The sequence below is a fragment of the Sinohyriopsis cumingii genome, unplaced genomic scaffold (assembly GCF_028554795.1).
Source record: "Sinohyriopsis cumingii isolate HCF-2022 unplaced genomic scaffold, ASM2855479v2 utg000160l, whole genome shotgun sequence".
Lineage (NCBI taxonomy): Eukaryota > Metazoa > Mollusca > Bivalvia > Unionida > Unionidae > Sinohyriopsis > Sinohyriopsis cumingii.
Genome location: NW_028315873.1, coordinates 265560 through 280422, shown reverse-complemented (window position 1 = coordinate 280422; position 14863 = coordinate 265560). Strand labels below are relative to the sequence as shown.

The 14863-nt window shown below is 33.9% G+C and overlaps 1 protein-coding gene across 1 annotated transcript in view; it reads left to right on the top strand.

Annotated features, from left to right (window-relative positions):
• The window catches only part of LOC149774615 (transmembrane protease serine 9-like), a 108428-nt gene that overhangs the window by 33035 nt on the left and 60530 nt on the right, over positions 1 to 14863 (top strand). Inside the window, exons 5-6 of the mRNA XM_089944948.1 lie at positions 1336 to 1500; positions 5922 to 6098. Coding sequence (XP_089801074.1) covers positions 1336 to 1500; positions 5922 to 6098 — 342 coding nt within the window. The remainder of the gene's footprint in view (positions 1 to 1335; positions 1501 to 5921; positions 6099 to 14863) is intronic.

Below are 14863 nucleotides of genomic sequence, written 5' to 3'. Positions count from 1 at the left end.
GTTTCCATGATTAGTGTATGCATGTTTGTACATAACTAATGCATTCATGTGTGTGCATGATTACTGGATGCATGTCTATGCACGAATACTAAATGCACGTGTATGCTTGATTGGTGCATGTATGTTTGTGCATAATTATTACAAGCATATGTGTGCATGCTTGTTGAATTTATGTTTGGCATATCTAGAACAAGCATGCTTTTCCATGATCAGTAAATGCATGTGTGTGCATGATAAGTTCATGTATTTGTGTGCATGATTAGTGCATTCATGGGTGCGTACGATTAGTACATTCATGTGTTTGCATGATCAATGCGTGAATGGGTGTCCATAACTAGATAACTAGTGAGCCCCGTGTGGCTGAGTGGTCTAAAGCGCTCTCAGTTAGGATCATTGATATCTCACCTGTGTCTGCTTAGGATCGAGTCTAGGATTCGGCCAAAGTGGGTATGTGAGAAAGCTTGCCAGTAGCTTCTCGTGGGTCGGTGGTTCTTCCTGGGTTTTTTCTCGGGTTCGTTCTTCAACATTAATACTGGCCGCGTTAAACCTATCAACAACAACAACAACCATAACTAGAAAAAGCATTAGCTTTCATTATTAGTGCATGAATGTGTTAGTATGAAGTACATACATTGGAACAGTATAATTATTATGATAGAAACATGGCAAGTTAAGCAAGTAAAATATTTTATTTTTGAAACGCATTCATGTTTCATTTCAATGATTATGATGGGCAAAATAGGTTGATTTGTTATACATTTTGGACATTATGGCAGTTGTTAAGTCTTTTATAGTATTACCTTTTAATGATCTTTCTGAATTTTATTATTTTACCCTGCCATTATTCTGATTGAATTTTAAAAATATTTCCTTGGATATGCTGAAGCACATGACACCATAAGTCCAATGATTAAGTCTTTTAATTGCAAAAAATACCGTCTTTGAGGCTGGAAGCAATGTAGATCAAATGTGTCAAAGTGCCATATATTTATTAATGTTACTGTCAGCTACCAAATCTATTTGTTTGAATGTTTATTTCCTCTTTCATAAATGACTCTTGGAAGAGATGCATTATAAGCAAACTATATATTGCAACGGGACTGATTTTAGTGTGATGCATCAGTAGTGTGTTATTAGTGTATCAAACAGCTCTCTGCGGTGCTGCACATTGGACCTATATTTGCAGTAAATTTTAGTTGAAAAACACTTCCACATTGTATTTAAGATGGTCAGTACAAAAGATATGAAGTATTTTCAATTGATAAAAAATGTACAACGGGTTTCATCCTGTGTTTGAGTCCAGAATGTATTGATACTAATTTTCATTAATTATAGATGTAAATCATGATTATGACCTGGCACTTCTTAAGATTCGACCCAAGGATGGGCGAGGCATTGTGTTCAATGACTATGTACAGCCAGCATGCCTCCCACAAAGTAACACTGAGTACACAGCGGGAATGCAGTGCCACATTACAGGATGGGGGAAAACGTCTATGAGTAAGTAAAAGCCTGCTGGTGCTCAAAACATTTGCTGCTTACATTTTTGTTGAAAGGTAGGTACGATATATTGATAGTTCTGACATAGTTACCTGGAATTCTCAAGTCCATAAGGTATTGTCCCGATTATTTTTGTGTGTTTCATCCCCACACAATCAACATTTACGGGATAAGGTGTATTGTGTTTTTTTTTTGCTGCTAATTCTTGCGTTTGTTTTTTCGTTATGCCCGTTGTATATTGGAACCTTTTCTACCTACACATATGACATTTGTATTTGATGTATCTCATCAAGAGTAACTAATAAAGAACTTAGTGTGACCTGATTTCTGAAGCTGCCGTTAGGTAACATGTAAGTTGTCATCCATTGTTTCAATACACTCTTAATACCCTTTATTTTATTACACTGGTGCTCATAAATAATTGTTATGTGGATATATATTAACATAAAAAACGTAACTATATACAATTATAGCCCTCTATACAATCAACCTTTCATTTGTTAGACCGTCAACACTTACACATATAAAATAACCATCATCCGTTTTTTGTAGTCTTAGTTTTTTATGTAAATCTTCTTTACTGGACAATAACTCAGTGTTACATTAACACCTGAGCAAAATCACGTTTTTGTAATATTGTTGTGCAGAATGATGATTTGAGCAAATTTATTTTATTCAAATTATTCTGTATTGGAAATAAAAAAGTGCTTTAAATTAATATCCATGGACTTAGAGGTTTGGATTTATAATGAAGTTCAAATAAGGATATATTTTTTGATTATATTTTTGTGATTCCATAAAAGCCTATTCGCACATTGTCACAACACAAACTTTTTTAGATTTTTAGATTTTTAGAATACCGCTAAAGTTTATTTAGACTGTTTTCATTAGGACTTGTGTTACAAATTCTAGAATAGTCTCAGTAAGTTATTTTTGTATTGTCACTTTTTATCCTAGGAAAATAAATTATTTGTTGAATTATACAAAGCTTGTTGCTTTTGAGTATTTTTAGTACTTATTATAATGCCTTAGGTTTGTAATAAGCAGTCGCCTATATACAATGACCAGTTTGACTTTTCCCCATTGGTGGCTGATATCACATGTCTGACTGTGTTGTGGAAAACCTGGATGAAGTAGGCATTTACCCACTGGCGAGACATACACAAATGTTAAGTACTACCCACTAATCTGAGACTTAGTCATTTACCTAGACACACAACCATTGGCTTAAATCGTATCCAAGCCAATCGGAAATAACGGTCACGGCTTTACCCTTTGAACATTCTTTACTCCATTGCATGGCATCAAGGTTTCCATCAGCAGGTGCACTGTCAGGTACTCCAAATGAGCTTTAGCCGTGTAGGGATCCATGTTTACATGTAAACACATAGCCGTATTTTAATTAATCATATGCATCATTGATATTAATCATATCCATCATTACAATTAATCATATCCACCAGTTGAAGCTTTTACATTAATTTAGATATTGTGATAATGTATGCTATTAGTATATCATGAGAAAGGATGAACGACAATACAGGTTTCAGATGCTGCATCCCTAGGTTATACAGGAGGTCAAAGTTTACAACTTCATATGTAATAAGGACGCTTCCCTGTAACCTGAACTCCAGATGCAATAACTGAGGGATAGTGATCATAGTTAATACTATATTTCACAAATAGAATATATAACAACATGGACTTGAAACATATGTGCCAAAACGGGGGTGGGTGATGAAGTGAGTTGACGGTGACACTTCAGAAACAAGTTTTCAATATTTGTAATAGGCTGTATCTGTTTTGTACTGCTTCTTCTAAAATGCTACTAATATTTAATTTGTATTATTTGTTGACCTTTCTAATGTTGTTTTGTAATATATATATATAAACATATATATATATATATATATATATATATATATATATATATATATATATATATATATATATATATAATGCTTAATTGACCTTAGGCTAAAGTCAAGTTCAATAATAATATATAGTTAACACGTTCTGTGCGATTGCGGACTAAATATCCCAATCATGATCAATGTAACCATGTTTAACATAATTTGAGTTAAAATATTCATTTTTTACTCTGACCCTAGACACTTCTAGAATGGAAGTTTCCATAAATGCCAGAGTATCTCCCGAAAATGGTAATTATGACGTAGGGCAAGAAGAGGGGTATATAATTTTGTTGATCTGAACATGATTCATTCTTTTCTTAACATCTTGAAGTAGAATTGGTTATATTGTTATATCGGGTTATTCATTTTTGTGGAATAATGTATTTAAATTACTATTTATAGGAAATGCAAATTGCTCGTCAATAATATTCTTGGACCGGAGTATTTTGAATTATCTTGAATTGAGAAAAGGACACTTTGGATTATAGTATTGTGACAAATTCAAAGACTTAGCATATCATGAAAATGTAAGTCATTGGAACACCACCATGTTCAAGAATTCAGGAACATGAACACATTCAACAATGGAATTTGTTCGGAATATCACTATAATTCAGTTAAATCTTTAACATTTGGATGTGTGATACAAAATAATTATATAGTGTTATTTAATTTAGAGTGATGTAAGTTCATTGTTTCATTTTGAATTATAATCTAGGAAAAACTTCATTTGCTAAATTTTACAAATCTTGTTGGTTTTCGCTATTAGTGTTCAAGAGTCACAACAAAACCACTAACTATATGACTTGATAAAACATCTTTGTAGTAGCCACTCAGCAACCACTGGCCATATGACTAAAAGACAGAGAAATATTTTATATAACATCTTTGTAATAGTCACCCAGCCACCACTTGGCGACCTGACTAATACAAGAGAAATTCTTTATATAACATCTTTGTAACAGCAACTTTGCAGAATCTTATCATATTTTTAGACTAGTATTCTTGCATCATTGAAGACGTTACATTGATATTAGATAAAATAAACAGAGGTGGTCATGAGGCCAGAGGTCAAAGATTTAAAGTAGTAAAATCTTTCAAATTTAAATCTTTCAAATTTATTGTATATAAATTATGCCAATCTGCCAACAAATATGGCTTCCATTACCATGAATAGTACATTATGGAATGACTTGTCTGCTTGACTGAACCTGAAGAAATCATACATATATCAACCCAGTGTCGGTATCTATCAGGTTTGTACCATGACGTTGATTTTCCAACTGCAGTGGCTACCAATAATTAAAATAGATAATTATTGAAACTAATTATCGAAATTTACTTGAAAGAATTTTACCAGGTGTGGCTCATACATGTATATATTGATATTGGTATAGATATTGATAAAATGAATAAAGTTTACCATCAATATATAGGTGTGGATATTGATGTACTGTATACATTTGCATATATATATATATATATATATATATAGATATATATATATATATATATATATATAGATAGGTATAGTGACTCAATACAGTTTGCCATGAATATATATGCTAGAAAGATGCGCTAAATTAAAATACCATGAATACACTTTTATGGGTGTTGTATATATAATTGTATTTTTGAGTTACAAAGTCTTCAGATAATTTGACTGTTTCAGTAGTTCACAAATAAATGAACCTTTTAGTGGCATCTAATCAGGAAATCCAAATAAGTTAATACTAAAAATGTCGTAGGTTATGATAATGATAGCAGAAAGCAGAAAATACCAAGAAAGGTATATAAAAGGTTTTTGTTCCTTGTTAAAGCTTGATTCCTATACCAACATGGTTTCTGAAAATGTAAACTCAGAACTCTAGGAGAGTAACAGATGACAATGATAGTCTATTACGTTTGGAAGAACATCCTGTTTGCAGTAAAATATGAGGATATGGGATTGCTAGAATATGAATGAATTTGCAAGACAATAGTCAAAATACCCAAATTAGATTCAATCTATCGAGTCTATACACTTATCTCAAAGCTGGGTGGATCATTATACTGAGAATATGATACTAGGTAATTTAGATTTAAAAACTGAATGATAATTAGATCTTATAGTTTTCATGGTGACAAAAGCTTTCCAAATAAACACAATGTGATATATATTTCACAGTGTGGACCAAATTAGCTGTTATTCTGAGCTTTAGATGTTCAACTGAAATAGGTTGCTTCCTTGGTCGGGATAATTCATTAGTAATTTTTCATACTCAGAGCATAACTATCTTCAGAATTTAACAACGAAGTTCTTCACTAAACAGGGATATGGGGACTGAATTACCACCTATCGACACAAGTCTCATTGTATAACGTGACCATTATATGACAAAAACATTGTTATTACCGATAAGTTCGAATACTTAAGATAATTATGCTCTGAGTAATTGAATGTCTAATCATTCATATAGTTAAGCAGTTTATAGGAAAATATATGATATGGCTTTTATACTTTTCCAGGATCGCTTCCAGACATACTACAAGCTGCCGTAGTTCCCATCATCAGTGATAGTGAATGTAAGCGTGTATACAAAGATCGCATAACTCCACGGATGTTTTGTGCTGGTTACTTGTATACTGGAGGTGTGGATAGCTGTAGTGGAGACAGTGGGGGACCTTTTGTGTGTAACATAAACGGTAATAATGTATTGCTAATATATTCCGTTTTGATGTGGGAGTCTGCATTGGGGTCATCTACAGTTAGAGTAGTCAGTTCTTTGAGTGGCAGATCTGCTACCCGTTAGGATTTTACTATAACAATTACAGAAGCAACCCTTCGGTGACAATCTTACAGAACAAAAGCGAGAAATACAAAACGATATAATCAATGATTTAAAGTCCACATATTGCCTTGCAAAGTTTTGTCTGGATCTTGGTTTTTATATTCGAGTCAGTGTAATAACACAAGTTTCGAGATGGCTCCTGTGATACACGAGCTGTATATATTTCATCCAGGATCAACAAGACAGCTAGCAAAGACTACATTTGAAATCCTATAAAAATATGACTCTTCATTTCGAAAGAGTTCAAATGTAAGGATTTCAATATGACTGTTGATGTGGTTATGTTTCACATCAGATTGGCACTATTTTCATTTAAAACCAATTAAATAGAATATGCTGTCTTATGGTGTCAACCCCATGCATTTGCACTGCCAGTAGATGGTAAAGGAAAGTAACTTTTCCGTTGGTCAGAATGTTACCTCGTGATCAAAATGAATTGCATTTATTTCTATTCGAACTGAAAGGATTACAATATTTTATGAATACCACTTCTATAAATAGTCACGAGTACAGCATAAGACATACACTGTCAGTGAAGGCAGATACGAAGTATGTGTTAAAAGAAAACATCATTCTAACAATATTTTAAAAAAATAAAGGAATAAATTTGGCTTTCATTGGTTGAAGGATTGGTATTATGATGACCTTATTACGATAAATCAGGACAACCCAAAGTGCTATAAATAGCTACGTAACATTGAAATTATTCTGTATAGTTGACTGCCATGGTGGCCAAATTGGATGTCAGATTGGTATCATATTTCTATTTTCATTTAGGATTGATTAGATAAAAGAAGCCTTACATTTGAAAATTCCATGCTAACACAAATACAGACGAAAAAGGTTTGAGCATAATCGTATTAACATGATCATAAAAGTATAGACGTTTACACTGTCCAGCATTAAAGGAAAAGAAACAGTAGTTATTAAAACATTAATTACTTTAAATTGCAATGGTTGCTACTGTCATGTAGCCACAATAACATTCTCAGTGAGGTACATCACAATAACATTCCCAATGAGGCACAGCACAAAACATTCTCAATGAGGTACAGCACAAGTTTCAACTGAAAAAAATCATATGGCTTACAGGCAAGTGGTGACAAGTGGGGTGGGTGGGATTAATTCAGAAAATCCAGAGGCGGAGGAAGTATGTTCTGAAGGAAAAAAAAATGTATATATATATATATATATATATATATATATATATATATATATATATATATATATATATATATATATATATATATATATATGCTTTTATGGACATAAGCAAAGTTCTTGACATATTTAGCATGGATAATGCAAATACTAAACGTACTCATGCATGCAGTTGCACGCAGTTAGTCAAGCATTTTATCAATGATCCCGTTCAGTCTGTTCCTACTAATGATTTGCTCCTTATGATGCAATTGTGAATTACCTTTCTTAATCATGTGTGGATGTAATGGAGAACACCCATAACAATCACCTTTTTATGGCAGGCTTCTAAAATTAATCTACGAGTTCAAGAATGGAACACCTATATGTCAGAGAAAATCATTTTCTAAATTTGTGATCATTATCTTAGGAAAATGTAATATAGAGATGTCGCATTCATTGCATTCCTGAGGCAGTATATCTAATAGACCATTTCCCAAAGTACCTTGAAGAACTCATTGTATTACGATGTAATCTGCTTCATACATCATCTCCTTAGAGCTCAAAAATATCATTTAGTTCTTTATAGTTTTCAAAACAGACATTATATTGTTATTTTACAGTTGAAACTATTGTTTTCAGGCAAATACACAGTTATAGGAGCCACATCATGGGGGGATGGATGTGCCTTGGCTAATAAGCCCGGAGTGTATGCAAAGGTCACAGAGTTCCTGACATGGATACAAGCAAAAATGAAGCTATAATAAAATAAATGATGTCGGGTCTTACTTAAGCATGAAACAAATTGTTTGTACCGTTACTCATATCTGTATGAGATATACATAATTCTCAAAGCGATGTGGCCACATCGTCTTGAGGAACATCTATTGTAGATTTGTTATAAGATGAGAATAATGTAAGATAATACAAACTATATTTCACTAATCTGAACTTGTTATAACTTCAGTCTGCATAATTGTTTTATCATAATGGATAAGTGTAATCAATAAATATCTCTACTTTGCAATATATTTGCTGCATAATGGATACTAGTAATTCACAAATAAAACCAATTCAATTGCAGTACAATTCAGATTTATTCCTTGAATGGGTTCACTGCATTTCCCAAAACTTTTAGATTATCTAAAATGATTTGAGAAGCAGATTGTCAAGGGGCCTCGAATGGCATAGTGGTCGAAAGCTCTCAAAGTTAAAGATTACTGCCGTTTCACCTCTGTCTGTGTGGGTTCGATTTTCAGCTGCGGCCAATGTTGACAGGAGATAAATCTTGCCAGTAGATTATAGTGGATCAGTGTTCTTTCCGGGATTTTCTCCGGGTTCCTCATATATTGTACTAAACATGGAGTTAAACCCTATAACACTATCAGATAGTCCAGGAAAAAAACCCAAGTACAGTAATTAGTTAGAGATCGCTTCTTTTGTTGGAGGTGACGGTGACTAGCAGGACGTATTTCCATCAATTTACATCCGACATCCAAACGTATTTTCTGATACAGACCGAGAATTCTTGAGGACGAAGAATAGTGGGTAAAAATCATATTCAAGTTCACAAATGAATTGTAAACTTCGTTGATCAAAAAAAGAAAAGAGTTCGTTGTGTAACAGGATAGACATAAATGGATCCCTGGATCGAAAAACAACACAGCACAATGTAATGAAAGATGATAATTTATATAAAATGAACTAATATATATATATATGTGTGTGTGTGTGTGTGTGTGTGTGTGTGTGTGTGTTAGTGTGTGTGTGTATAAAAGTTGTAAAATTAGTTCACTGCCAAACCCCACAGCTCTCCAGAATTATTGGGTTGGCCCTCACTTGTGTAGACAGTACACACCCTTAATGTATAAACCATGCACACAAATTTACAAGCTAGCGGTTTCGTCTTCGTATGGTCTTGCATCATCTTCCATATCGACAAACAGACTGCTAGACAGATATATTGAGATACCCGCACGCATATGCACCGACAGCACAAACTTTTCCTATTATAGGTTGGCCAACTTGTGTTGGCTACACCCTCAGTTATTGGATCCACCATTCGCACAGACTCACGGATAGACATACGTGCAGAGCTATATACAGCCCTATGCATCTATTGACAGCTTCAGACAGCCCATAACAGCTACGATAAAACCAACCTGGTCATAAAACCTGTTCCGGAATTAATATCTGCATATGTATGCTACACAATGAAACTAATAGCAACATGCAATTCAGAAGTTCACAACGATTCAAACCTACCTGGTAATAAAAGCATCTTTTCACGATACGACATTACAAACCGAATAGGCTTCACATTTCAAATACAATACAAATTGAACACGTACCCCTATGGCTGGAGAACACAAATGGATAGCGTCCACACAATTGACAAGCTCCATAGACCAGAGTGTCAGTTAGAAACGGAACATGCCATAAATCCACATGAAAATGAGTATTAGTTAGGTTAAAGTAAACGTGCTTTCTGTCGTTTTAGTGAATCTTTCCGCAATCGTATCTACGACGAGATACATATTAGTTCAGTTGGTTACCTATAAAACAAGTATTGGCCCTAAGTAACGTTGTACGCATGTACAACGAAAATGTACATATTATTAGATTAAGTTGTTGGTTTTGTGGTCTCTCAAAGCATCTGAAGGAACATATTTGCTTTTTGTGATCGTTTGTACGCTGTTGAATGTGAATTGTTTGAAGTACACTACTAATAAATATATTATCATATGTGCGAACCTGATGCATTAGCCAGCAGTTTAAAACATGTATACATTGCTCCATGTACGATATAAATGTATGTATATTTTGTCGTTGAACAATGTTTGGTGGCTTCCGTACACTGATTTGTCAGCTGGACACCCTCGCTGAAGAAAGGCAGATCTCATGGGAGATGAAACTCTTATTAATCATTGTAATCGCTTTTTTAGGACAATATCGAAAATTCCTTGAGTTCATTACGGGAAAATCAAACGTATAGTTTGTAAATATCTCTGTCTTCTGTGTATCTCTCTCTCCCTCTCTCAACATGAAGTCGTAAAAAAGCAAATCCATTCATTGACTAAGTTTGCAAATTATTCCATAGTAACTACATCGTATTCGAAACAAATGATATTTAGTTGCCAATCTCCATTTTTACCCTTATAACTTTAGGTAGGTTTGGAAGTATGATAATGTTGATTCCTGTTGAAAACAAAGACACAGTGGATAATGATATGCAAGTATCTAACGATCATATGCTATTCTAAACCCCCTTTCATACACCGCGATCTGTAAATCGTCAGAACTACTATGTTTTGCATTGATTTGCCCTGTTCGTAGCTTAGGTGACCATATATAATACTTTGTTCTATCCTAATTGTTTTGAACGATACATGTTTGCATCCTGCATGAGTCACAACTTAAGAAGCTTATCATTTATGTGGAATATTGGGACGTCGTTCAATACCATTCTACCCCAATTGCGTGCTACCGAATTTGCAGCATATCGTTTTACCTTTATATCACTGAAACTACATTATTACCGGTTTCAATCAGTATAATTGGGCTTCGCTTTGGAACTGTTTTATGTAAAGTTTCTTCATATTTAAAGATGCTCTGTGTGCATGTGATAAAATGATGTGTGGGATTACGGTATTTAACTTACGAAGCGATCTTCTTGTCCTGCTTGCCAGAATTGTGTATATATTTGTCGTACATTGACGTTTTTGTATGTGTTGTTATTTAGTATGTCGCCTTCGTGGATGTCTTCTGAACGAACAACACTATTTGCCTCTAGAATTATTATGCTCAGTTCTAATCTGAATATAAAAATATAAACAATCTTCAACAAATTAGTTTTGATTGCTCTCAACAACTACAATTATAAGTCGATTACAACTGCAACCGACACGGCTTCAGATCTGCCGTCGGAAATGTGTTGGCAGGTATGGGTCTCTGCAGATATTTGGAGTAATGAGAAAAATAATTATTGTTGAATATGCATTATACTACGGCACACCAGGATCTTTGTTGTTTGCAGTTTGAGACGATCATTAAGCGAGAATATCCACATTACCGGGAGATATGTTCCCTATTTATGGTGCTTTGGTTGTTATTATCTAGGATATTACCAACCTTGGTGGTATTACCCTGATCGAGTAAATAATAAAATAAGATATAAAATAATGGATTAAATAACACGGATATGTTCTAGAACAGCACGAGCCCCCGTATACAAAATATAACAATTTAATAAATTGCATAAACAAAATAAAATTGAAGATGACAAATATATGATAATTCTTCTTTTGGAAATAGAACTAAAAAAATCATACGAAATTGAATTAGCATTTCTGCTTTTCTAAAAAAAATACCAATTTCATCACATACTAAAGTGAATTAACAAACTCTTTAGCTCAGCATGCATGAATAACCTGGTTGCTTCCGGTTCTCATTAATTCAAAAAAGATGACAAGTCAGAGTCGCCGTAGTGTTTTTCTTGTTTTCTCTGTATATGCTTATCCTCTTCGGGTCACCAACCGTACTTTGACTGTATGTCTTCTTTTCCCACCGTGTGATACACATAATGGGCTACTTTTATCTTCAAATAAATGAAATTTATCCTAAGTATTTGTCATTATTTTATTTTAGGCGTCGAACTTTATTTCCATTCCCGTTATGTCACATGCCGTCTTATCGTAATTCATCAGAGTAAGGCCAATGCGATCCGTTCTCAGCCTATCAACTGATGTACACATCATCTCCTCATTACCAAAAAAGGAATGTCTGTGGCAACTGCTAGAAACGTCTAGTTACACTATGACATCACTATTTTAGCATACAAGATCGATATCATTTAAGACATATATTCAAGCAATCTCGGCATGAAACTTACTAAGAACGCATTCATATCAATATAATAGTGAATGACATTTTATAATACACGAGTTATATAACATTAAAGACGAATGAATACCATCTTACCATTGGAGCTCAATGAAAATTAAAGTATGAATTTTTAAACTAATAAATGCGTCACATAATTACAGTCATTTTGATTAACGTTATCCTAGAGATTCCTAAGTAAAAAATAATAAATGGCATCAAACAGTGAGTGATTAAGCATTGCAATATTCCGATATATTGCGAGCATAGCCCTTGTGTCAATCTGTATTGTTACCTGTCAAGCCAACCACCACAAATCTGCTGCGATATAACATTTACAAATAGTTTACATCAATACAATACGGTATCTAATAATTCGTTCAATTACTCAAGTGGGATTTTTATATTCTCGACAACAGCTTTTATTCCATTATATTCACAAGTTTAAACTAAATATAGATATCGACAGAACTTTACCAATCAGTACTGTATCTCTCAAAGCACGTGCAATGTAATGTCATCTGAATACTCATGGCGGTAAAATGCGTGAACTGTCACTAGGAGTATGACAATATATATTCAAAGGACAATCACGTATGCATATACACAGATGTTTCACACAGGGGTAACCTTCGTACGACATTACATTAAGAAGTTTCGTTTATACATCATTAATACAGCTGGAGATATGCCAGTACGACTAAACGTTTACACTGTGTTAACCTGTAAATAATACAATAGTTGGAGTTAGAAGAGTTGGTAGATGTGTCATGAAGGGAATTTTCTCATTACTATTTATGAAATTATATTTTCTCATATACGTAGTATGTTTCAAAACATTATTATCGGATGATGATTTATGGATATGTACTCTTCATCGTGACCTGACTTTGGTGGCGGACACAATCAGATCGATAGAAAGGTGACAATTTTACTCCTTTACGGTATTGTCACTCTACCGATGATATGATTTCACACCGCTGATGATACAGAGAGAGAGAGACAGAGAGAGAGAAGTTCGTGTGCATATTGAAAAGAAAAAGGTAACTATCATCATGAATCCCAACGGAAAACTGTTTTATTAAAAATAAATAATGTTTGCAATAGAGAGTCACAGTCCGAGTATTGAAATGCATGTACATAATGTGTTACATTTTAGATTTAAAAAATATATATCATATCACAATTTTCCTTCAAGTGTACTTTTTTCATGAAATTCACTAACGTATCTGATAGAATATAATATAACTGATACAATATTGAAAATATTAAGGAGTTAGTATGATTAGATATTCAATATTTCTTACCAATACCACGATAATGTCTTTAGGGGGGTAGTTTACTTAATACTTGACCTGAAATACCAAAATGCTATGTTATGGAACTTTTAAAAAAAGTTTATTTCAAAATTAGTTATTGCTAAACATGCAGTTGTAAGGAATACAATCATCACTAAGCCCATCCACCAGGTTGGAGCACGACTTTAGTCGCTGCTTAAATATAATTCTTGAAATTGGAAAACATCACTCGCATCCAAAAAGGCCATCACATCGAGTGGTGAACTTAGCATAAGCTTCACTGTTAAGTACAATTATGGAACACAATTAGTTTAATGTGAACTACATGAAGAAACTTTACGAGGACGTACCACTCGATACAGCCATAAACGTTTAAAGTACATGCTGAAGGATGCGAGGAATTTTAGTCACGTTATAATGATATACATGTGTTACCTAATACGTTATTGTATACATATTGTACAGACATCTGATATGTTTACATTTTATGTATTATTGTTTTTGTAATTAAACTTTACATTTGTTTAGAATGATTTGTCTTCCATTATTGTGCAACTCATTTTAACATTTCAAAACTTAAATTTTAGTTTGCACTATGTAGACTCTTTTGTGCTGCGGTGATGCAAACTAATACTACTACTACTACTACTACTACTACTACACACACACACACACGCGCGCGCGCGCACACTGACAACGGGAGGCACCTGCTCGTATAGTTTTGAGAAGATCTTGGCATGAAACAACCGGGGTTCGAACCCACGACCGTCAGAGTCCGCGGTAGGTGCTCTAACCACCAGGACACCAGATTGGTCTCATAGGGATATATAATGTATTATGACTGGATAGGGGCAAGGGGAATTTAAGATAGGGATAATGAATGGCAATGGAATATGACTGTCTAGCGACGAATGTAATTTAAGATGAGGAACAAAGGACCGGCACATTGGGGACAATGTGTCATTAACATGGGAATATTGGGCCTGAATAGGACGAAAAATTATGTCGTGATAATTTTTGAAAGCAGAAATAAGATAGTCTCTCTCTCTCTCTCTCTCTCTCTCTCTCTTTCACACACACACACACACACATACACACACACACACACAAATTATCAGTCTTAATCTCTCTCTACGTCGTAATAAGTTCGATTAAAATGATAATGGTACTTGTTCCGTTTGAAAATGCCTATCCAAAAATGTGATCATAAGTTTCCAGAATTATGTGATCTTTTCTGTTTGTTTTGTATTTGCTTTAAAAAAAAAAAAAAAAAAAAAAACTTACACCCTTGCATACTGCA